The sequence below is a fragment of the Ceratosolen solmsi genome, unplaced genomic scaffold, assembly GCF_000503995.2.
Source record: "Ceratosolen solmsi marchali unplaced genomic scaffold, CerSol_1.0 scaffold23, whole genome shotgun sequence".
Classification (NCBI taxonomy): domain Eukaryota; kingdom Metazoa; phylum Arthropoda; class Insecta; order Hymenoptera; family Agaonidae; genus Ceratosolen; species Ceratosolen solmsi.
In genome coordinates, this window is record NW_011948430.1 from 3630632 (window position 1) to 3656396 (window position 25765).

At 31.9% G+C, this 25765-nt stretch overlaps 1 protein-coding gene across 1 annotated transcript in view; it reads right to left on the bottom strand.

Moving 5' to 3' along the window:
• Positions 1–25765, bottom strand: part of LOC105364030 (ankyrin-3) — an 84016-nt gene that overhangs the window by 46827 nt on the left and 11424 nt on the right. The window contains exons 2-6 of the mRNA XM_011501871.1: positions 4303–4404; positions 2303–2435; positions 1583–1746; positions 432–587; positions 22–150 (exon numbers count right to left, since the gene is read on the bottom strand). Coding sequence (XP_011500173.1) covers positions 22–150; positions 432–587; positions 1583–1746; positions 2303–2435; positions 4303–4404 — 684 coding nt within the window. The remainder of the gene's footprint in view (positions 1–21; positions 151–431; positions 588–1582; positions 1747–2302; positions 2436–4302; positions 4405–25765) is intronic.

A 25765-nucleotide genomic window follows, 5' to 3' on the forward strand; every position in this document is an offset into this window, starting at 1 on the left:
AGTGAAATCTTGTGTACTTACCCTAGCTACAAAATTAACATCTGCTCCCTTATCGCAAAGTATCGAAGCAATTCTTTCGTTGCCGTAATGCGCGGCAATGTGAAGAGGCGTAAAACCACTTTTTGACACCACGTCCACGTTGTGATCGCTCTATCATTCAATAAACATTACATATTTATATATATGCATATGCGTATCTGTCTGTCTGTCTCTGTGTGTGTGTGTGTGTGTGTGTGTGTGTGTGTGTGTGTGTGTGTGTGTGTTTATATATATATATATATATATATATATATAAATAAAAATTCGTTATGTATGAATATTTTAATAGAACATTTTAACAAAATATATATATATATATATATATATATATATAAACAAACTAGTCGATCATTTTATTTACCAATATATACTGTAATATTTTATTTACAGACCTGCAGAAGTAGGGTTGCTGCCTTACAATCATCTTTTTTTGCGGCTATGTGCAAAGCGGGTAATTTAATTTTCCCTCTCGTACAATTCTCAAGAAGAACAGCGACTACTTTATCATGTCCTTGTTGCATTGCTACAGCTAACGGAGTAAAACCATCCTAAAAATTAAAAAAAAGCAAACATACTTTGTTAAATTTAATATGACTAAACATTATTTTTTATACGATAATTGTACAAAAAGATAGCAGTACAAACGAATATTTATCAATATTTACTGAATTAGTATTAACAGAAACCTTAAATTAAATTAAAATCTTAAGCCTAAGCATAAAACTATAAGCCAGATTATTTCCATTTAATGATATTTAAAAGCAAAAAAAAAATTATGTGCCTACTGCAAAAATTAAATTAACTGATAAATTTCTTGAATTTGACACAGAATGAAATGCAAATGTAAATATTAATACTTTGATAAATAAAAGTTTGTACATATTTTTAATTATATTTGCTAACATGTTATAATTATGCATTGATGTACATTAAATTCTAAAGTTTATCGTGTGGCTGCATGTAGTATTGAAATATTCCATTTTATTCTAAATCTGCATCAATTCGGACTTTGTTATCTACATTTTTTTTTAAAACTTTTACAATCATTATATATCATTGAATATTGAAAAGATAGAGACGTAGCTAATTCATTGATATAAAATAATTTTACTGTTAATACTGTTAGTAAACAAACAAACGTATAGTAAAAAATATTGAATCGATAAGCCTCTATTACATTTGCATGTAAAGTAAAAGATATTTCTACGTTACGTTGAATGCATACTAAATTTCTAAACTTAATGGCCAATGATGATAATTATTTTGTCTATTGAAGCAATAACGTATATAATCATAACATCATTTAAAACACATCTTGAATAATTAAATAAATATTTGTATTAACGTGCATTAATATTACGTCGTGGATTAAGACTCGTGTAAGCTACATATTTAAATGTATGTAAAAAACCTATGCCTTTCCCTCAAATCCCCGACTGCGCTAATTGAATTCATCATTCTAATTATATTTAACAATTGTGTACGTATATAGAAAAACAAAAATGTAATTATTCGTAGGACGATGTAGAAAGAAGCATAGTACCTCAGTGGCGAGTGATTGATTAGCTCCTTTGTTAAGAAGAAATTTAACGACAGAGTCATGGTTCTCCTGCGCCGCCATATATAATGTTGTAAACCCGTTTTGAGATTGTGCATTAACTGATGCACCGCTTTGAACCAATAGCTGCACAACTTCCTCTTGGCCAGCTGAAATACACAAACGACGTCAATAAATTATTACTAAGTAAATAAAGTAGATATGCTTAATTTCAGAACTCCATATGCATAATACATGAGGTTTTGTTATTTAGTAATGTAAAATTTATTTATTCCGTTAAAAAATACGTTTGGAATCATAAATTGTACGAATAGCAAGTGGTAATTAGCAATCTTAATTATTTAAATTAACAATAATGAATTCTTAATCGTATGGCATTTAGCATCTAATTGAAGATATAATTGACTCGTAATTCGAATCTCAATTTAACATAAACACGTTTTAAAAAAGCCTATATGAGCTACCGTTGCTTTTCCTTTTTAATATTTCACATTTCCATAGTTGAATATTTACATTTATTTTTACTCAATTAACATAATCGATAATAAACATTACTTTTAAGCAAAGAAAAAAAAAAGAAAAAAGGTACAAATGCAAAAATTACTAAAATCGACAAAATTCTAATAATCTTCCTCGCATAGAATGAAATTAGAAAAGTATGTGGAATCTGTGATATTAAGGTAAGGTACTCTCGATTAAACTTACCAAGAGAGGCGATGTGTAGTGCGGTATTTCCCTTTTTTGTCGCGGCATCGACGATTGCTCCACGCGTGAGTAGTTCTTTTACAATTTCCAAGTGACCATCTTTCGCCGCCAAGTGTAAGGCATTTAGTCCATTCTAAAAAGAAATTCAAAGAAATTCTTTCAGATATTCCATAAAAATATGTACTGCAAAAATAAGATTTTCTTAGCAAATAATATTGCAAATGAATCGTAATTAATTCTTAATTAAAATGACTTTCGTTAAAAATAGGTTCATTTTGATTTTGAATTAATAGAAGTTAATCAGGTGCAACAATATATTTTAAGTTTCGAATTTTTAAAATTCTATTTTTTAACAATTAACTTTAATTTACTATGATTTCTAATCAATTATAAGCTTTCTAGATTAGTTCAAATATTAATTACACACCCACACACACACACACACACACACACAAAACCCACGTATATACACACACATACACACACACGTATATATATATATATAATATATTTCTAAAGTTTTAGGAAAAACGACATAATTACTCTAAATAATCAAATAACCATTGGGATTCGTAAGCATTCAATAATAAAATGTGTGGATATCAAATACATTTATTTTTAATATATTATGGTACAAGTGATTTAAATTTAAATTGTTTATTACAATCATTACAATCGAATCTTTTTCAAATGCAAGATTTATACGTTACAATGTAAACAATTTCATCTGTAATCTGGAAAAATAGCCACTAGTCAATTTTAGGCTTATTAGTCTTTCATTTTATTTCACAATTAGATCATTTATACAGCATTCCTTTTTATTACTTTCAAAACCATAAATTCTATGTACAATTTGATGTAAAAATGTACATTGTATACACTTTTGTATTTCAAAATTAAATTGTACCAAACATTATCTATAAATTTTTTAATATTTTTTAGCAATAATGTGAAAATTTCTGTTAAATATATAAAATATTATTTATATTGATATATTTCCTTATTGTTTTATGCCTTTGAATTAAATTTTATACAAGAATATTTATATAATCAATATATTCTGAAAAAATATCAATAAAATATTAAATTGAAAAATAATAAAAATGTTAAACGCTGCTATGAATGTTTTACATACTTTATATTAATAAAACCCGAAAATTTAATTAATATTACTTTATTTCTTTTTATTAATTAAAATTAATGAATTGTAATATAAAAAAAAAGTACAGTCGTACCGTTTGCTCTTAAAAAATGAATCCTAAACTGAACTGTGACATATATAAACATAATTGTTAATAGATACATTAATAATTTACTAATATACGTTAATTTTAATAAAAATAATGTTTAATTAACTTCTACTACTGTTAATATATTTGTCATTTGTTTATAAGATAAAAAGTGCAAATATACAAAACAATAGTAATTGTAAAAATAAAGCTTTGTACTTATAATTTAATAAGGTAGAAATCATTAAAGACGATAATTGAACTTTATTATCGCAAGTAATGTAATTAAGTTATAAAAACCGCGAAATTGGAAAGATATGATAAAATGTCTTAAATCATTTAAAATTCTCATTAGGCTCTCCCTTCGCGTTCAATAAGACGATGAGCTTTCAGTCTCGGAAAGAATGAAGAAGGAGGTAGGGTTAGGTGAGTAAAAGGGACAACGCGTGTGTGGGTTGGCGCGCGCACTCAGGCATATGTGCCTATGAATAAAAGCCAGAAAGTGATAACCGAAGTATCATGTAGCGTAAAAGGGAGTCGAGTGATGCATAAAGAAACGCCGAGGTGAATCCTGGAAGCCCCTTTCAGCCCTTCGGGCACTATTCATCCGAATACTTCCTGTGACACCCTCGTATCGCCCGCATTACAAACTATGTGTTGCAAAGGACAGAGTAGACCGAAAGTTAGGCCTCGTTCCCTTGTCTCCAGATTTTGTCTTTAGGGTCGCCCTGCGGCTCACTCAACAATTAAAATAATTATCTTTGCACTTACCGCGTTCGAGGCGTTGATATCGACCCCCATATCGAGGTACTCGAGTACTCTTTGGAGATGTCCGGCTCTTGCGGCCCGTAAGAAAAATGTGCTCAAGTCACCCTATAATGAAAAATTTTCATTTATTATTTTTTTCTTCTGGCAAATGTTGCATAATATATTATAGATATGGAAGAGAAATGAAAATGAAGAATTCTTTTTAATTTAAAAATTTTTTCCATTTTTTTCTTCCTATTTTTCTAAAAATGTTTATTCTATTATTATACTATTATTATTGTAATTGAGACATTAATATCGATTGAATACAAAATATTTATATTCTGAAATAAGTAAATAAATATATATATATATATATATATAAATAATTTTATCGTCTAAGAATTTTTTATGAATTTTTAAATTAAATGATTTTGAAATTAAAGAAACTTCGTAATATTGCTTTTAAAATCTTTGCCCAAGAATTTAGGAATACTCACAGGTACGTCGATAAAACAAAAGTTTATTTTCCGTCTTATCGTTTTATAGACGCGTTTGCATTTGATAAGAACTCAGTCAATATTTAATCCGTGTATTATATATTGTTACAATTGATCCCATTCATAAGTTTACGTTATCTCGTAGCTTTCTGAATATGTAATAGTTGTTACGCAATGACATTACAGCTGATGCTTCAAGTTCAACATTGATCTTTTAATGATTTCAAGAAAGCTGAACAAGAGTTTATTTATAGTTATACGCTTATACGCTGGTTATAAACCTATACACTTATGTACAGATTTTGAGATAGAATGATAGAAAACTCTACAAAAAATATAATCCATTTTTAAATTTAACGTTCATTGAACATAATATCTTAGTACTTTGAAAATTATTTTCAAATAAGCATTATAAATGCATGAATAAATAATACAATGTCATTATTTTAACTTGAGAATATTTAGGTACTTTCATCTGCAATCGCAATCCTTTAAACACAATAATAAAAAAGTGTATCGAAACATTTATTTCGTATTACTTGTATTACTTACGATTAATTTGAAATTACTTTATATTTAATACTATTAATTCAGAGCGTAAATAATTTTTCAAAATTCAAATTATTTTAGCGTATGTAGGATAATATCAAATAACATATTACGTTGGGAATAAGATATTTCACAAAATCTATCCTTATTATTATTATTAAAATAAGATTTAAATGAAAATGTAATAATTTTTAGAGCCCGTTAATTAAAATTTAATGTAATTTTCATACATAGGAATAGTGAATTTGTAGATCTCGGTTATTAAAATATACGATATTCAATTCGATCAAAGTGCCGATCATTTCATGGATCTCTAAAAAGTCAGCCAGAAAATACGACTCGACTAACCTACATATTTTTGGCCATTTCAACGTCACGTAGGACATTTCTCTAAATGTCGCACTGCTACTCTTGGATCAAGTAAAGGCATCTACAATGCGACCTTTATAAGATTGCCGCAACACTTACTCCAAGTGCAGTCAGCAGCTGCATTGATTGGCGAACTCTGCAGCTCTGTTTATTTTTGCAAAGACACAAGGGATTTTACTTCCGACGGTTCAATTTTTCTCGACACTCTAATTTAAATGGCAATTCGTAGAGATTTTATTATTATATTTTTGTCTTATTTTTGCCCAATGTACTAATTCGCACACTTTAAAATTTCATTTATTAACTTTTATTACCTGGAGCGCTGCTAGATTTTACGAGTATTTTTTTCTCTTATTTTTATTTATAAATTATGGCCTTGGAATAAGAAATTTATAAATTAGAAAAGCGTAATAAGCTTAAGTAGAACATTTTTTTCTTTTTTTTTTTCTAATACCGTCCAAACTGTCCGATAGAATACTACTCTTCGCTTATGGTTATCCTTTTTCAGGGGAAGTCAATAAAAATTGTTATACCAAGTGCTATTCCAAAGATAGCAGACATAGCCTTTTCCGACGTCGATAGCGTTTCTGTTTTCATTAGTGCACATTTACCGGCCATTATTTTGACTTCATTTCAACTCATAGTAAGTGCAAATAACGTACATTACATCAACATTTTCACAGCGATTGTAAATTAAAAACGCCTATTAAAATTAATTAAATAGGCGAATTAATAATTTATAAAATTAATTTAAGCCATCGGTTGATTAAAACCTGAATTGAAAACGCACTCTATCCAGTTTTATATTTATTGTAAACGGAACTAATGGTTCTTGTAGACTCTTGTATAAAAATCTGGAGAAATCTGAACGCTACGCTCATCGAGGCTATTATACATCCCTTGCAAATAAAGGACTCACGTGGACGGAGTCAATACTTTAACCCTCTTTACGCGTCGCTCGAGCGCTACGAACTTTTGTCTCTTCCGTCCCCGACTAGGCGGATTGATTTTTCTTTGAAAGTCGCTCGGTCGTCTGCTCTTGTTCCTTGCTGAGCAGAACTTTCATTGTACACTACGCCCGCACATGGGGATAAGTGAAAATCAGGCGAGTCAGGCAAACTAGGTATCACCTGAATGCACGAGCTTGAATTATACGTCTCATTGGAACAGTTCTTACGTACTCACTGCGCAACTCTAAATTTTTCGATCAATTTATTCAATTAATTTTCAAGGGAATAGAAGTGAATTTGTGGCGAAGAGGATCGAGTCGGCTGAATTACTTGCTGTTTAAGCAGACGAAAAGACACAAAGTTTCACTAAAGTTTCACAGTCTTGTTCTATTCTTAATAAAAATGAGAAAAGGGTTTGTTGGTTCTCAATTGTATTAAATACTGTGTCAAGCGGTATTGAAGTTTGTGAATTAGCACAACAGCGTACTGTTAAATTATTAATGTTTCCGATTGCTTAAATCAAGTTTAATGTATTGTATATAATACATATTTATTCATTGCGCTTATTGTATTGTAACAATGCGATTGACTTTCTTCCATATATACATATACCAACTTTCATTTGTACTTATACTAATTGAACACAAAGGTGGCTGTATTTGTTTCAATTATCATTTATATATATATTATCTCCGAAACCTGTGCAGTATTAACATTCAGAATAAATTTACCAAATCGGTATCAATATTTATGAGAATAATAAGATATTTTTATTTCGGCTAAGATTACGTGCATTCAAAACAAGTAAATCTAATCTTAACCGAAGCAAATATTCTTACGAAAGTATCTTAAATTTTATTAAAAAGTAATATTGTTTTGTATACGATAAAATTACAAGCTTATAATATGTCAATAATAAATAATTGTAATAATAAAAGCAAATCTATTTTGCGATATCATCGAGCATTTAGATAGTGACTTATGCTTAGAATATTTTTTTTTCTTTCTTGTTATAAAGATAATTATAATTAAAAAGAAAAAAGTTTGTTTAGTCTTTATCGGACGGAGATATCAATTCAATTTTTCAGCTAAATTGATTTTTTCATTATATTGTTTTGGAACTTTATTTTCTTTTGGAGAATATCTTGTAAAATGTCATGCGGGGTCATAGTATAAATCGGAAATTTGCTTATATGAATAATTACAATACCGTTGATTCTTTGTAAAACTACGAATTTTCATTCATATTTTTCTCGAAGTATAGCTTCCACTCTCTATTCTTAAGCATATCACTAAGTTTTTGGATTATAAAATTTGACGTGAGAACAAACAACAGAATAAATAATAGAATAAAAAAAAATTGAATAAACAGCATTGACCGATTTAATAAACAACAAAAATTATGCTCCAGCTTAATGTAAATCTATTGATGCGCACAAATGCACGCAACAGTTTAACAGCAAAATTTTACTCTTAATCTTCACAAAAGGTAATTCATTCGCGGAATTTTGATTTATCGCAATCAATAGTTTTCAAACTTCTGCTACACTAATCCCTATAATAGTAACTGCATTGAACCAGAGCAGATGTTCATATTTTCTGTGGTAATAAAAGTTCCCCAGCTATGATTGTTTGACAATGCAGGTATCATATGGTCTTGATTGGACGACAAACGATAAGATCAGAATGAGAGGATCCGTCCTGTCACAGGAATATCCAATCTATATTTGCACGTACGTACGAGGGCGTAGGTATATTTAGGAGGAGGGATTGGGGGGGGGGCAGACGGAAGCCAGAGCCCCGGTGCGTAACCACGTAAACTCGCTTCATGCAATCGATATTGCGAGAAAGAACGGGGGTCCTGAGCGTGAAAGGATGTCCTGTCCGGCATCCTGCATTCTCCACACGGGCGCTCGCCCGCCCGAATTAACGCCACGAAAATAGGCGGACGCTGCCCCCTAGTCATCCTACGATTTACTCGTTTTACCGTCGCTTGTTGTTGCTTGATTCGTTCATTTAAAGCGCTTATTTTGAGTCCTGCCTCACTCGCTTTGAAATACCCAGTACTAAGTACCAAGTGTACTTTTTTGGACTTTAATTTAATAGAAAATGAAGGACTTATTGGTATTAGGGAGAAACATTCAAGTCGAATACTGTAATGTTCGATATGCGTATGTGCAACTGAAAATGGTTTATGATTCGCTTATTCTCACACATTTAACTATAAATATCAGTTAAAAATCACGCAAGATATCGTGTGAAATAAGTAATGTAAAATAGAGGAATCGATAAAAAGGAACTTTGTGGGTTCACGCGGGAAATTTGACAAATATATAACGTTGCTATACTATTTTAATATTTTGTGTTTAATGCTCAGCTACGTGGCAATTAAATTTTAATGCGCGCAGCAATAATGTCGGTAGACAATAAACATCCAACGTAAAGTGAATATAGCTACATAAGTTTTTTCACCAAATCCCTCCCTATAAGAAATACAAGATTATGCATACAAGATGTTAGCACTTGATGGCTATAATAAGACACCGACTACGAATGAATCCGAATTCCTGAAGAAGCTCTCAAAATCTCTGGAAAGGTATTCATTAGGTGATTCTTTAGGAAAAAATTCGCTAGTCTTTTTGATTGTTTCTCATGCATTTTCATGTCAATGAGAAGAAATATGATAAATTAATCAAGGACAATAAAGCACGTCATCGTGCAGGAATGTCATCCTAAAAATTACGTAATCGAGCGTATATGCGAGGTCAGCTAATGCGCATGTACCCACATGCATTTAAATGTCCAGATTTAAAGCCACCGCAGCCGCCGTTGCAGCCGTGATATTTAAGTCTCTGACGTGCCGAGAGAAAGAGAGAGAGAGAGAAAGAACTTTGTGATTCTTCACGCGTTGCTATTTTCGTTACACTCTCGTCAATTGTCTACTTCGATACTCAGCTTAATACACGGAATATTGGCCAACGCCCAGGCCTAACACTTTACCTTTCCAAAAAGAATGTCCGAGCTCGACGGCAGCTTTTTCCCGCTAGACACACATTAATATAAGTCAATTTGTATAGCCGCGAAGAATGAAAAATTTGTAAGCGACTAATGCGGTCGATACATGCTGGTTATATATAGGCGAAGAATCTTAATGGAATCATACTTTAGTTTTTAATAATAACATCGATGAATGTATAAATTACATTAGAAATGATCAAAAATAACTTAAAAAAAAAAAAAATGAATTCCCCAGAATCTGCGATTTCTCAAAATGATTCATACGCTATTTTAAATCTTCCAAATAAATTTTCGAACTTTAAATGCTTGTTCATTGGTAAAACTCAATATTTCAGGTCGCTATATTGTTTAACTTATCAATTATGATAATACAAAATGAATCAAGTCCTTTCATTTATCGTAAAAATACAGGACTAAATTCTTACCGATTATGAAAAAAAAAGGTAATTAATAATGTTATTCTACTTTTTATTCATAATATGATACAACTAATTGCGTGAAATGAATACAACTATTGATTTTTCATATTATTCCTTTATTTCGCTGGATAAACTCATTAAATGATTATTAAACAAGAATCTGGTAAAATACGAATAAACTATTTCAAAAAAAAAAAAAAAAAAAAATTATCTCTCGCAGTCGCAAACGTAGCACTTTTTAGAAATAAAGATAAAGCTTTACGGTAATGCGTACCGAACCGTACATTACAAAAGTCACTAAAATTTATAGTATAGAGTTTCGCCATCTTAATAAAAAGCAAAAATCCTGATAATGCAGAATGTATCCTGTATCGGTATGTATGGAAAAGAAAAAAGTATTCCTATTCGCTAAAAGCAATTCGCCGAGGGAACGAGCTTTCCCGGCATTTGGCAGAGTTTATTTAAAAGCCGGGCGGCGCGGTTAGATAGAGACGACAAGCAAATGAAAGAAGAAAGTAAGGGAATCCAAGCGGGTGCAGGGGGGGGGGGGGAGAAGGGAAGTGCTGCTATCTTAGAGTGTATCGAAAGAGTGCAACGGCCTTTAGGCACGTCGATCTTTGAGGGCCCACTCCATTCAGCCCTCGAAGCGGTGCGTGTTTGCTCGTGTGACTCTTCAAAGAAGAGTCTTCTTGTTCGGTCGAGGCCAGCTCCTGAATAATTCGGGAACACTTTAATGGACTTTTTCCCGATCCTGAGCCTTTAATCATTATTTATGCATGAAAAAACGCGATCCGAGCTTACGAACACGCGAACATTCACTCACGTATGCTTAGACCGGAAGGGTTACTTACTAGGAATGACGCAAGCGATGACGAGGAGTACTTGATCGCCTAAACGGACTTGGACTGCGTAACAAGTATTTAACAAATAAGCCTAACTGTTTCTCCACGAGCTGATCTACGTGTTCGGCATCAATTTCAGATGGGGGCGGGTGGGGGGAATGAACGGGAGAAAGGTGGCTTCAATTTTTCCACGGCTACGAACAACTTTTGATTTTGCTTTGTGCTCGCTCACACGACCCGTTACATTCGGTCATAACGAAGATTTAAAGATACTTGCATTATCTGTATGCATTTAAAATGCTCTTAAATCATTGTTTACTTTATCTGTTCTCATACTACTGATTATCCCATATTCAGATATGTCATCAATTTGACTTTTTTAGTAATACGATACGTCGTTTCAGTATTTGCTTTTTATGCACACGTGTCTGTATTTTATATGTCGTAGGTAGCTTGTTTATTTCGCTCGCGGCCTATATTTTAACGTAACTGAAACTTAATTACAAGCTTATATTTATTCTCATAATTCATGTTGTAATTACAAACAGAAATATAGATACGTGTGGCAATTAAGTTTTCAATCGGGTAATACGATAAACATATGGGCTATGCTATTGCCAAACAAATATAAATTTTTGTTACGCTGTTTTTATACAAATTTTAATAAATTCTTATATGATTTTATATATTTGAATTTTATTAAATTTTTACGTTTTACTTTGTATTAAGATTTATACATGTATTTAAAATTCTATTGTGTATTTATTTAAGAATTTTATCATCTCTTCAAATCATTTTTGAATATTCTAGATATTAATAAAATTTAAAAATATTTAATATTATTTGAAAGCTTAATATTAAAATGCACATTCATAATTAAAGGTCATTTTTATTTAAGTATACATACATTGGAATTAATTTAAATACATTAGTATGTTTAATATTTTATTTGCTAATGTAATAATATACTCGATAAACCAATATTGATGTTAAGATAATAGGAAAAAGAGAGAAAATTGTTGTAATGAGTAAAAAGAAAAATCAATATTTTTCAATTACGTTCGTTCATAGAAGAATCCGATATCAACGGCAGTCTCAATAATAAGATCGTAATAAGCTAACAAGTTAGATGACATGCGCAGTTACAAAGATCCTTTTTATTGAGAAGCCAATTGTGCTGACAAGTGTAACATTCAAATGAACGTGTCCTTTCGGATGCCAAATGTTTTTGTTCGTGCCAGTGAAATATAAGTGCCCCTTCGTCTTACCCGATGAGATAAGATTCGAGCTACATTTAGATAGTTTGCTTAGCACTTGATTGAACGGCAAGATCACTCAAGAATGGGCAGCTAAATTTCATCGATCTTGTTTCTCATATCCGAGTGAATATTCTATTCCGTACGTATGAGAGTTTAGTTAGACAGTCTGTTTTGTGTCGAAGAAAGAGAGTGCGATGAAGAGAGAATGAGCAAGGAAGAGTAACTTTAATAATATACGCTACGCAAAATGTATATTAGCAAAGAATTTATATTTTGCAATGGCTTCTGAGTTAATTAAATCTTATTTAATATACTGAAATATGAGAAATTTATTAAATGTGCGGTAGATTTCTTAAAAAGAAACGAAATTATATCAAATAGAATTATGACCTAAGGGATACGAACATTTTCGAAAAAAACTTTTGTTTTAAATTGTATTTCGATGTAATGTAAACATCAATAAGATAAAATGGCTTTGCTCTTTTTTATGAAATTGAGTAGAAAATAGCAATTCACAAATATTAAGAGCACAACAAACTTGCAAAGATTTATCTTTATTCCGTTATTTCGAGCCAAATTTGACTTCGGTACTCATTCATGCTTGACTAAAATTAACTTTTTAATCTGAAATATTTAAAAATATCTACTTCCGTAATAGAGTAATGTTTCTACAATAGCTTATGCTTAATATTTTCTAATAAGTTTCATGTCATCAATAAATTAACCAATATTACACTCATATGTCTTAAAGTATTTATGTAAACATTTAAAAGCGTTACATTTAAACAAACGTTCACGAATCGCAAAAATTATTGTCTCTCCTTCATTCTAATAGTATTTCGGTCAAATTCCTCAAAGAAATAATACGCAAAACTTTACAAATGCTCAGATTTCACCGATTTCAATTTTCGCATGTTTATGACGTACATCTACAAAGTCGGTCAAGGCCGAAATGCCAAGGGATCTTTAATCGCAATTATGTCCCGTAATGTAATCGTATTCAGACAGTTTGCATTTGGTAATATTTCGCCGGTAACGACTTTTTCACAATGAGAATTTTACTCGCGTGTTCGCTGGCATTGCCAACAGTCTTAGCGGTGTTCGCCTCGTATTATCACTACAATACTTCCCCGTAACTTCGATGTTGACATAAATCTCATTTTACAATGCCCGACGCCAGACATGCAGTTTTTCGAATATCGTATTGATTGTAAAATCTAATAAAGAAGTGTGCATCCACATGTCCGTTCATTTGGTTGTTTTTTTTTTTTTTTTTTTGTTGATTATGCAGTCGTGTAAACAAAATTAATACTGAATTAAAATATTGAATGAGAAGACGAAGGATGTATAATTTGAATTAACAAATTAGCCCTTGAATCATCCCCATGAATATAAAGATAGCAAACTAATTACATGGAACTCTTGTTCGCGGATAATAAAAATGTCATGATCAAATCGTGCCAATGTATTCTGAAAAAATTTGTAAATACACGTAAGTCCGCAAAGGACTTAACTTATACGTGGCAAAATATTCAATAAACAATTCGTTTCCAGTATTTTTACGAGCCTTCTAGGTTGTCACGCAACTCATGTTGAGTAGAGTAAGAAATGAAAGGAAAAATATTAAGCCCTAATGCGCTTGAAAACGAGTCTTTGATTTGGAAAAATAAAAATCTTATTTATTAAAGTTGTCCATTATAGTATTTAAAGGAATCTTTTTTGGTAATATACTCTCCTTTAAAATTTTCAGAGAATAAATGAAATCCGGGATAGATTATTGAATTGTCAGCCCGTTCGATTATTTCAATGCATAATATCGTCAGGAATATTATTTAACGCCACCTTATTATTAAATCATTATCAAATTATTTAAATATCTAAGTTTTTATTCATTTGATCTTAATATTATAAAATACCGAAAAGAATTTTAGTGTTTACACCGTTTTTCTGTAGAATTTAGGCAATTAATTATCCAGTTGTAATTCGGAAATTCGCATTTAAATGAAAATCATATATGAAAATAAAATAAGATTCTTATATCTAATTTATATTCAAAAATAATTATTTTATTGAATGAAATTTTATAAGACCGTGTGTGCAATTATTCACATAATTTCTTCATCTTATCCATTAGCGAATTCAAATAATTAGACAAGTGGAGGCCATTCGCTATATAATTTGATAAAGCTTTGGTTAAATGAAAATAATTGGTGATTTTTTTCATTATGTTTTGTAATCGAAATATTTTTGTTGCGTAGAATCTAAAATAAATTATTATATATTAAAGTATTCATAGAAGACTTTAGTAATATTTTAAAAATAGTTGGCAATTCAATTATTAGTAGAATAGATAAAGCTCGTTTAATTAATAGGGATCTAATAAAACGTATTATTCGCTTTCATCTTTATTCCTTAGTCATCAATCTGAAATATAATACTTGTTTTATTTATTAATCTTTTATTTCTTTTTATTGTAAGTAACTATGAATATATATATATACATATATACATATATATATATATATATATATATATATATATATATATATATATTATATTATGAGTATCAAAATATATTTATTACACACATTGAATGGATTTTACATCCATTTTAAAATCCTTTTAAATTCACTCTAGAAGTTTCAACTCCGCGAATCATAATTTCATATTATAATAAGATTGAATTCTGGTATCAAGCATAGAAATTGTTTCCGCAATGGCACGGAATTATATAATTTTATATCCTCAGGAGCTTACAATACGAGCTTAATTCATGTTATAATCGACCAGCCTAGGATATTTAGAGAAAGAGGAAAAGGGGAATAAGTGTCAAAATGTAATGAAGGGTTCCGGCAATCGTCTCGTGCATACTTTTTTTATTTGACGACTTACGTTACAAAGTATCACTTCCTTTCTGATTAAAGTTGACACAGCTCGTTTATTGTCTCGAATGAATCAAAATGGATACATGCGCTTTTTGTAATGCAAATGGTTCCTTTAAACAGGCATGGTAATTAATTCTCAAATTGTAAAGTATAATATGCAATATAAAATGTTTCTTTACCTTTAAAGCCTGATAAATTCTAAATCAATAAATTAAGTTTATTGCATTATTTGAGAAAACTATGTTTTATAAAGGTAAAAATAAAACAGTTAAAATGCATTCCGTTATAATTTTTAAATTAAGAATATCATTTAGCGCACGCGCATAATCTCTTACTATTATTAAATATTTTTAAAGCATATTTAGAATATATAGTTTAAATAACCATATTATTTGCATATTTATAACAAATTTTATGCAAATTTCAATTTAAATTGCAGAGTTAATCTATCGTTTTAAAATGAATCATAATATCAAATTGTAATACTCTATGATTATTTGATCAGGGTATTTACATAATTGTTGACCTACATAGGCAGATAAAATAAAACATTTTAGCCTCTAAGAATCTAACTTCGAAATTGTTACGTTCAAGCTATACATTATTAAAATTATCGGTTATACTGAATTCGCAAAACAACATATGCTCCAATGGACTTATTTCTTCTTCTGCTTTTTTTTTTTTTATCTTATGAAACGGATTGCATCGTAAAGGCTTGTAACACAATTTCTGTAGATGTGCGTGAATTTTATTAAGGAAAACATTCCCCGAACGGTTCTTAAGCGCCAATTCAAATTAAGAACAATTTAAGAATTATACGATGCTTTTTCATTAGAGAGGTCACAAGTAGCAAGTGGTTGTGCCTGCAATTCATTTTACTTTTTCAAACGCATAATCAAAACGCTCGGCTCGCAAGTAAGCCTCATAGACGTTGTTGAAAAAATACGAAGACGTGAGGAGGCTTTTGTCGTTAACAATTTGTATAGGCGCAATCGCCGAGTGAAAAGAAGAGTCGACGCACGCAGTCAACAAGTGTAAAGGGTGAGCTCCCAAGTCTCCCATTGAAAATAGCCGAGAAAATTGTCTCGCGCTTCTCTCGCCAAACAATCTAACTATAGCAACCAATCTAACTATAGTTATTCCGCGAACGGGTTAGGCTTGCGTCCAGACGGAGCGCGTCGAGTGCAAACCGCCGTCGCGATCTCACTACCTGGGGCATTATTAATCGGAATCGCGTCCCGATAGCAGACACAGCAGCAGCAGCAGCAGCAGCAACAACCGACGCTCCGTTGCCGTCGCGAAAAAGGAAAGGCGCTCACTCCCCTGCGTCGAGCAGCTTTTTGTCCCTTCTTCCGGCCTTGGTGCTATCTCACTCTGCCCGCACGACTCAACCTGGAGAGTGCGCGCGCGCGCACGCATATGTGTTTGCGCGTGTGCGCGCGTGTGTGTGCGAAAGAGAGAGAGAGAGAGAGAGAGAGAGAGAGAGAGAGAGAGAGTAAGAAAGAGCTGGAGGGAAATAAAAGTACAGTGACTGCATATAGATAAAGCAGCGGCAGTCATCGCAGGGCAGAGGAAGGAGGAAGTCTGTAGGAGGTACTGTCGGCGCGATGCTCTGTCGAGTTCGTTGACTGGTGCAGCGGAGGTGGAGAAGGAGGAAGAGAAACTGCTAAGAAGAAGAAGAAGAGGTGGGCGAGGCCGCGAAGCGTGACGAAGAGACCCGCGCCACGTACTGTCGGTTCAACGAGGAATAAATAGCGTGGGTGGACGACCAGTCGACTGGGCCGATCGGACGCTGCTCTTGACCCAATGGGACCGCTCGAGGCGCTGGAGTCCTTCCCGACTATCCCTCGGACTTGCAAGCATCCATTCATGGGGGATCAGGATGCTGCGATAAATTCTGTCGTAGGTAGAATGATACAACGAGCGAGTCTAAGGTGGGCAGGACATTATTTCACAAAAAGAAGAATGGCAGATTTATTTTTATAATTTATGCGCATTGTTATTAATATTATTATCATCGTCAAGAAGAACAATGGAAATTTCTTTTGCGCGACGCAAATTTATTACAGGCTTGATGTTCCACGTCTGTTCCAAATTTCGTTTATCCTTTGCTATATAATTATTTATATTCACTCATACTGTTAATTATTGCAATATTCATGGTCTTTGGCTTTATTAATTTACTTTAACATTTATAAATTTCATAAAAGACTTTTCTTTGTTTTTTCACCCATTATTATTATTTTTTGAATTATTTTTTTTTTTTTTTATTGTTATTTTTTGGTTGTTGAAAAGTTTTCCAACTGCATTTTAAACATTGCATAGCACTTATTACATATGTGGTAGGAATAGAACGGTAAAACGATCTTGATTCATGATTTTCTAGTCTCTCAGTTAATTGTTTACCAGAAAAAATCGTAATGACTAGGTTGACGTCAAGTTACGAAGAACGGCGACTTCCATATTATAAATTTATATTTCTTATCTTTATGTCGATACGCAAATGTAGGGCGAATTTTCATTTCTAATAATTATTCCGAATAAAGGTATAGAAGTGCGTGTCGAGTCGCGAGTACCCTCGAGTGTCTCGAATTCGCATGCGCGCCAGCAAATTTACCGCTTGTTTCTAGTGCGCTAGAGCGTTGACCTGTTACAGAGACAAGTGCATCGAGTTGCACAATCGCCAGCTTGGTAATGTTTTGTCATATTAAGTATCGAGATGACTGAAAATGATGAAAAGCAAAGTAAGTCCATGGTGCAGCCAGCGAGGAAAGTTCAAATAAAGAATCTACGGGATAACTGGCGACCCAACACGGAGTTTACTATCTAAGCAGGATATATCGATGCCTTCGTTTCATGCGTCTTGTCAAAAGTTTACGTTTAAGCATTGTTTATCGAAATGAAGAACTTCACAGACTGGCTGCCATGATTACTACATTACAAGAGAATATTGCAACCGATACGAAAATCGAAGCACCAAATTATGAAATTTAAAATTAAGTAACGGTTTCATATTTTTTAAACTGCTCGGCCCTCCTCGGTATTTAACTCGGTTCATTTGTCAAGCCTTTATATGAATAAATTATTTGATGCGTGAAATGACTTTAAAAAAGCAATACTCTGTATAAAATGCTTCTTTATTGTAGCTTTTATTTATAGCTCTATAAATGATATATAAATAAAGCTGTTGTTCATTAAATAGAACTTTGACAATGCTCAATTCTTCGACCTTTTAAGTCACAAATAAAGTTTGTCGAGGCGAAATTTATGGTTTGTCTAATGCTACACAGATAAGCACATCTATTTTGCGAATCATTAAGCATTCATTGAAATAAATGCTTATAATGACCGAACATTGATCAAGCTCATTTATAAAATTGAAATGTGCATTAAATAAAATAACTCGATGCTCGGCTTAGATTCGAAAGCACTCGTTAATAAGTGCGTGACTGTTGGCGTGGAGTTGACCCGCGACGCGGAATTTTTTCCCATTAGTGTCCTGGTGTAAAAAAGAACGAAGAGAGTTCTCTTCTCCTTAGCGATTCTTATCGCTCACATACGAGCTCGATTGGAGTGCATGAAGAACAGCCGATGGATCATTAGCGTACTCGTTCTCTCTCTCTCTCTCTCTCTCTCTCTCTCTCTCACACACACACACACGCGCACACACACGCACACACTCTCTCTCTATCTCTCTATCTCTATCTCTCTATCTCTCTCTCTCTCTCTCACTCTCTCTCTCTCCCTCTCTCTCTCTCTCTCTCTCTCACGCACGCAAGCACAAACATGCACTAAAACTCTTCTCACGCACAAGGACGCACGTTTATCCAATTATGCGTACAAGATACTCGTTTCTCCGTACGACTTGGTGATGAATTAAGCCACTGGATTCCACTTGATAACGCCGGCGTAGGCACTCCATATTTCAATCGTCGGCGTATTTCATTTTAGTAAGTCGGTCAGCTTCTTTTCAAGACACTCGACTTCTCACACGCGCTACCGAGATGACGGTGCGGGAGCGTAGATATATCGAACGTATTGTGTGATCCACACATTTTTTATACGATACTTTTCCGCTGCATTGCGCTTATGCCTAATCTCCCTCCAAGACTCTTTCGGTGGTTTCTTAATATATAGGCAACTAAGAATTTTTTTTGAAAATAGTTCGATAGTTTAAATTATAGGCGTCAGTCTTTTATATAAGACACGTTGATTCGCCATTTAAAAAATCCTCTCTGTACTTAAGAATGAGATCTTAAAATTCCAAATTGAAAATCAATTGCCCAAATTTTTACCTTAAATCATTTCTCAACGAGGATTGATGAATAGACATTGTTTTTTTATATAATAGATTAAAAGTATTTATAATATAATTTTAATTGATATTGAATTCATTGAGATTGGTTTTTCGTGTATCGAAACTTTCCGTCAAGGCTTTTATAAAGAAATGTCAAAATATTTGACATATACTTACGATCAACGAGGTAACTATTTTCTTAAAAAAGAATTATGAAAAAATATTTGAATTGAGCAATTGGTTACATAAACATTTGTGTTATTTTTTTCTTTTATACTTGGAGGAAGGCTTAAATCATTACTGTATATAAGAAGAAGTACAAAAGTCATGAATATAATTTAAAATTCGAGATGTTCCAATGCTGTTAAAGCAATACATATATATATATATATATATATTTTTTTTTTTAAGACATATTACGTAATACATTTGCACAAAATTCAGATTTACCACTTAAACAACATAATGTGCAAAGTAATTTTTTCATAATTTTATCTCATTCAGAATATAATATTAAAATATTCATAGTCTAAGTTCAATTCTAAATGTACTTTACACTTACTAATAGGCATTTTGATTATTTTTGATAGCCAATTTCAACAACTTTGAAATTCAAAATCGATTACAACAAAAACTTAAAACACTTAAAATTCATTTAGACTAAATAATATTAATGATATTATAAAGGTAAACAAAATATTTATTATTATCGATTTGGTTTCAATTTGTATGAAGAATCGTACGTATATTAGCACAAGTTCTATTACTATATATTCATAATATTCATTCAATTGTCGTAAATAAATAGACGCGACAGCACACAATAAGAGCACTGCAACGATTTATAGTCGAATCAAGCATTTCTCACTGGATACGATTGCGGTGAAATAACGGTACACTGATTTCATGTCCGCTAAGAAATCGCGTTTAATACCTCGCAGAACCTCATCTCCAATCCCAATTTATCACAATAAGCCAAATAAGAAGCAATGATTCCGTTCCGAATGAGAAGCTGCATGGGATGATCGGAAAAATTTCGCGGGGACCTCGGCAATACCATTTACGGGTGGCGGATCGCCATTTGATTTCGGCGAGTGCCGGTGAAAGGCGAGTCTAGTTCACGGCCGAATTGGCTCGTCGACGTCGAAAACGACAAGCCCGGAGCCCTGACCGCTCCGGTGCTTTTATCCGCATTGGTTCCACGGGACATTGAATGCAGCGTTGTTGTGCACGCTCGCGTTTCTGTTAAGTTAATAGAGTTCGTAGCACCTGTTGACTATACTATTATTATTGAACGTTGGCATGATAATGATGATGATAATGATAATCATGATGACATAGCGTTGACAAGTTAGTGGGAAACCATAAAAAATATAGATGCTATTTTTAAGAAAATTTAACATGAAGTCATATGTTTTTATTTATACGTCATTTATATGTTGGTTTAAAGTCTGAACAAATATTATCTATTGGTTTAGATTTAATGAGAGGGTGAGTAATCGCTACTACTTTTCGTTTTTCGTACGCGTTATCGTTTTATACCTCACATAAGGATTATTTCGAGTAAATACTAAAATTTACAATATTCACTTCAAATAAATAGAAGAAGCCATGAAGAATAAAGAAAATCTGATGCTAAAAAATAATACGAGATATTATTTGAAAAATTTATTGGTAAGCAAAAAAAATATAAATAGTAAAAAAATTACTTCTAGACAGAGTTTCTGTGATAATTTGTGTGTGAGTTAGTGTGATAATTTTGAAATGCCACGTCATTCGTCGAAAACAGAAATCTCCAACTTAAGTAATTAATGATTCGACGAATTTCTTGTTCTTAAAAAATTATCAATATTTATATTTGAATAACTTTATCTACATCTATCATGTTATTATGTAAATGGAATGTATATAAATTGAATTTAAAAATGTTTTTTTATGACAATCATGACCTCATATTTAAATACTATATTTAGACTTTTATTGTTTTTATACACTATTAATTATTAAAAAAATTTTCACTAACAGTTTTTTATACAATAACAAATACTATTACATTGAAATTTGCCAAACATATGCATTATTGATTTAAGGTTACCAGGCTTATGCACATACAATTAAATCTTGTTATTGTATTATACCGCACTGATTATGTCATTTTGCTGCATCCGTGTCGCACTGCAGGAAATCCTGTTATCACACAGAAGTGTGATTTTATATATATATATATGTGTGTGTACCTTAAAATCCTTATGTTTTCTAAGAATGTCAATCTCATTATATTACCACGGCATATTGCAAATAACGAATCACTGTCTAGATAATTATTAATAATTACAAGAATATGGAATATTGATTAAAATTACGTAGATGTGATGAGTTCATATAAAAATTTAGGTTAATATTATTATAAGTACAGGTACAGTCATGTCCAGAAAATCATTGCGATTAATTGCCAAGATAAAATGACGTTCCGTTTCAGATTTTAATTGATGATTTATACATTTTAACGTATTCGCAAACTAAAAAATGTTCATAAACAACAGAAGGAATATTAATATTAAATTAAACTAACATAAAATGACGTTAACTAATTAAGAAGTTGATTAAATGAAAATGAGTAAAATGTTTAATTATAAAAATTAATTACATTCATTCGATTATTCTTATGTTTAATAAAAATATATTATATTAATGAATTTAATTATTGGGTACAGTATTAAATAAAATTAAATATAGTAAAATTTATTCTCCGTGAATATAAGCTCTAAATAGTACGTTTAATTGTGATCAAATTTTATTTTTCATAATATTGAAATAATTCCTCTAAATAATAATTTTTCTATTAACTTTAAAACAGATAAAAGTGTCGATAATGTTCCTGTTGAGAGAAAACTGCCGAGGACGTAAATATTGCAATAGGAATAAGAATTAAATGATTTATATCAAAGAGGGATCAAAATAATATACTTTACAACAAAATAATATAATTATAGCTTATTATAATTGTCCTATATGACTACGCAATCATCGAATACCAAATATAATTGAAGTTTTTTACAATAATTTATAATGTAAATTGAAGAAAAATCTGAATATATAATAATAACAACAACGACAACAACAACAACAACAACAACAATAATAATAATAATAATAATAATAATAATAATACAGTTGATATTAATGTTTCCAAATGATATCAAGTTATTAATTTAAATTCAATTTCGTATTGAATATTGTAAGCAGCATTATGAACTGAGTTATAATGAATTTTATTTTAATTATCAAGTTATTGAAATATTTTTAGATATATTATTACAAAAGAATTATAATTTAAATAGCACCAAAGTTATTAAAGCAAGAAATGTGTGTAAAAATATTTATATTCATACACACATTCTGTTTACAGTTCTTTCAAATATATCGTATAATTTACTATATTCCACTTTACTCTATTCATATAATTAATGATTTTTTTTTTAAATATCTCTGACTAAAATCATATGTGCTAGAGAGGGTATATCCAGTTGGAATGTAAATAAATTAGATACTGCATATGATATTTACAGAAGAATATGTGCGCCATATAACAATTAAGAGTGAGAGAAAAAAAATTAAAAAATGGAAACACTCAAGTGTTAATGAAACGTTATCAAATTCTTTATTGAGACGTGTTGCCTTGTACTTCATGCGTTTCATGACCTAACAACAACGCAGCTGCGCTATTCCACGGAGATTTACAAGGCCGAGCTTTTTTAGCACACAATGTATGTACATTATATTCCCGTGCAAAGTAACAAATGAAAAATGAGAGAATAATTCGAGTCTTAGTCATTGGCAGAGCATCGCTATGAATAGAATGAGAATATCCTGTCTCCTCTTCTTCCATCCCTCCCTCGCGCCCTCACTCCCTCACTTACTCAATTATTTTCAATAACTAAACACGTCCCGAAAATTGTCAGACGGCGATATCAGTAGCGCTTAAAAGGACAGCAGAACTCGCGTGGCCGGTAATAATGTAAAGTTGAGGCCGTGACATACGATATTCGGCTTACGTAAGGCCCCCAGTGGGACATCATGGCCGTCGGCTCTCTGCCCTCGTTATATCTTGAGTGCCCATTTACGAGAGGTGCCCTCTCCGCAACACCCGCCCTAAACGCCGCCGCCATCATATCCGCACCATTATTTATCGACAAATTTCGCGTATTCGCTGATGCTTCTTCTTACGTTCCTTTTGAAGGCGCTTTCGTGTAGTTGTACACGAGCCTTTTTATCGAGCGACTCCGTTTCTTCCTTTTGCATTGTGACTTGCTCGCACGAATGCTACGTCGCTTAATGTCCGCATTTAGATCCGTCGTTAATTTTTCGAAAGGTGACGTCAACGGTATTTTTTAAAGTGCCATTACGCCCACACCCCTTGTATAAGGGCGTGAGTTTTTGAATATTTTTGAGTGCTATATTGTGGTAACAAATTATGCTAACTCGTTAATCTTGTTGAAAAGAATAGGTTTTAAAGTTACTTGTAGCAATAATAATCGAGTACTGTTGTGTCTGTATTAAACTCATAACAATACGGAATCAACTGGTTGCCTAGAAAATTAATATTGAAAATATTTTGTTACATATAATGTGTAGGCAGTATCTAGTCTCTGCTTATTGAAATTATATTATTATTAAATAGAAATTGAACGCACTTTACTTCGTCTACTCACGATTATCGATTTCTTATAAAATACGTGCATACGCACGCCCATGAGCAAATATATATTTATAATACGACACGAAGCATTTAATTAAGCGCTAATGAAATTAAAGTGTCATGGTGCAAGGGGGTGAACGGAAAGGTCTTGTTTATTATTTCCCCTACTAATTAAGAACATATATTCACAGCAATGTATAATTTTACAATGAAATTGTATCATCGAATTAAACATTATAGAAAATAGAATATAGAAAATAGTAAATGACAATTTCGCTTTAAATATGAAAAAATGATCTCAATAATGAATAGAGTGATTTAATTTAAGTATTCTTATTTAAATAATATAGTATTGACTCACGTTCTTCTCACATGCATGAATGAAACAAATGAATTGACAGATTCCGCATAAGTTTCGTGTATTAAATTTTATCTACGTCCGGGGAAGATACAAATGAAAAATATCGTTGTTTTATGTCTTTTATAAAATATTAGAATAAATACAAAACAATAACAAAGAAGAGCTTTTTCTTGACTTGATCTTTGAACTGCGTAATTTCAAACGTAGGAAAAAAAATTAAATTGAATTTAATGATAAAAATAAATAATTGTTTTGTTAAAAAACTGAAAATATTGTTACTCTTATAGTAAAATACCTTTCAAAAGAATAAGTATTACATTTATTTAGTTTTGGGGAAAATGTATTCAGTCAAATTCTAACGTAGACCATACTTATATTTTTTAAAAAAGATGCGGTACTTAGACGCAATTCTTGCTTCATAATTGTTCTACAAGAATTTTACAAAAAACAAGAAGAAGAAATTCAATAGAAATTAATTTAACAACAGGAATGTAAATAATATGATGTAAGAAAAGCTACAGCGACAGCAGCTTCTCGATAAAGCTTCTTAGAAAGATATTCTATACCTTCACTGATAAAGGGCAAAAAAGTGCTGTGTTAATAAGAATATTATTGTTGAAAAATTATCGGCACAAAACATACTATCGGCTATAAATTCAAAATTAACTTGCAAAATTTTTTATAAATAAGAAATACTTTATAAAGGAATCAAGACTGTGCCCGTAATCTTATTGGACCGCGTAGTCCTACATCCTTTTATTAATAGCCTGTCTGTAAGTTTACCGAACTATTAATGAACTTTTAAGCATTGCCATTAAAATTCCGATGATTACTGAATTGAAGTAATCAAAAACTTTCATTACTTCTTCGACAGTTATATATACGTTTGGAGTATCTAACTATGCTGCAACGTTGTTCGTCTTTAATTTGTCGTGCCGAATACACAAACTTACTTCGTACTCTAAACTAGGAATCCGTGCAAAATTCACCATCGAGTAATTAAATTTCTATTCACACTCGCAAATTACTCGTAAGCGATTAAACATAATCGCATCGATTCCCTATAGCATCCGTTCGACAATTCATCGATAACTGGAAAAGATTATCGAGCGACCGACAGCAACGCGATTGCAGCAATGCATTCATAAAATTTCGTCGTCGCCAAAAAAGTCGCTCTCCTCGAATAAAAAACAAGATGAGGCGTCCTTCACCCACATCCTAAGGAACGACATCGTAGGATCGATTGGACATCGTCATCTCGGCGCCTTCTCCCCCCCCCCCCGGACATCAAGCCACTGTCCAGATCAGATATTAACACACATACTAATATCTCATTGAA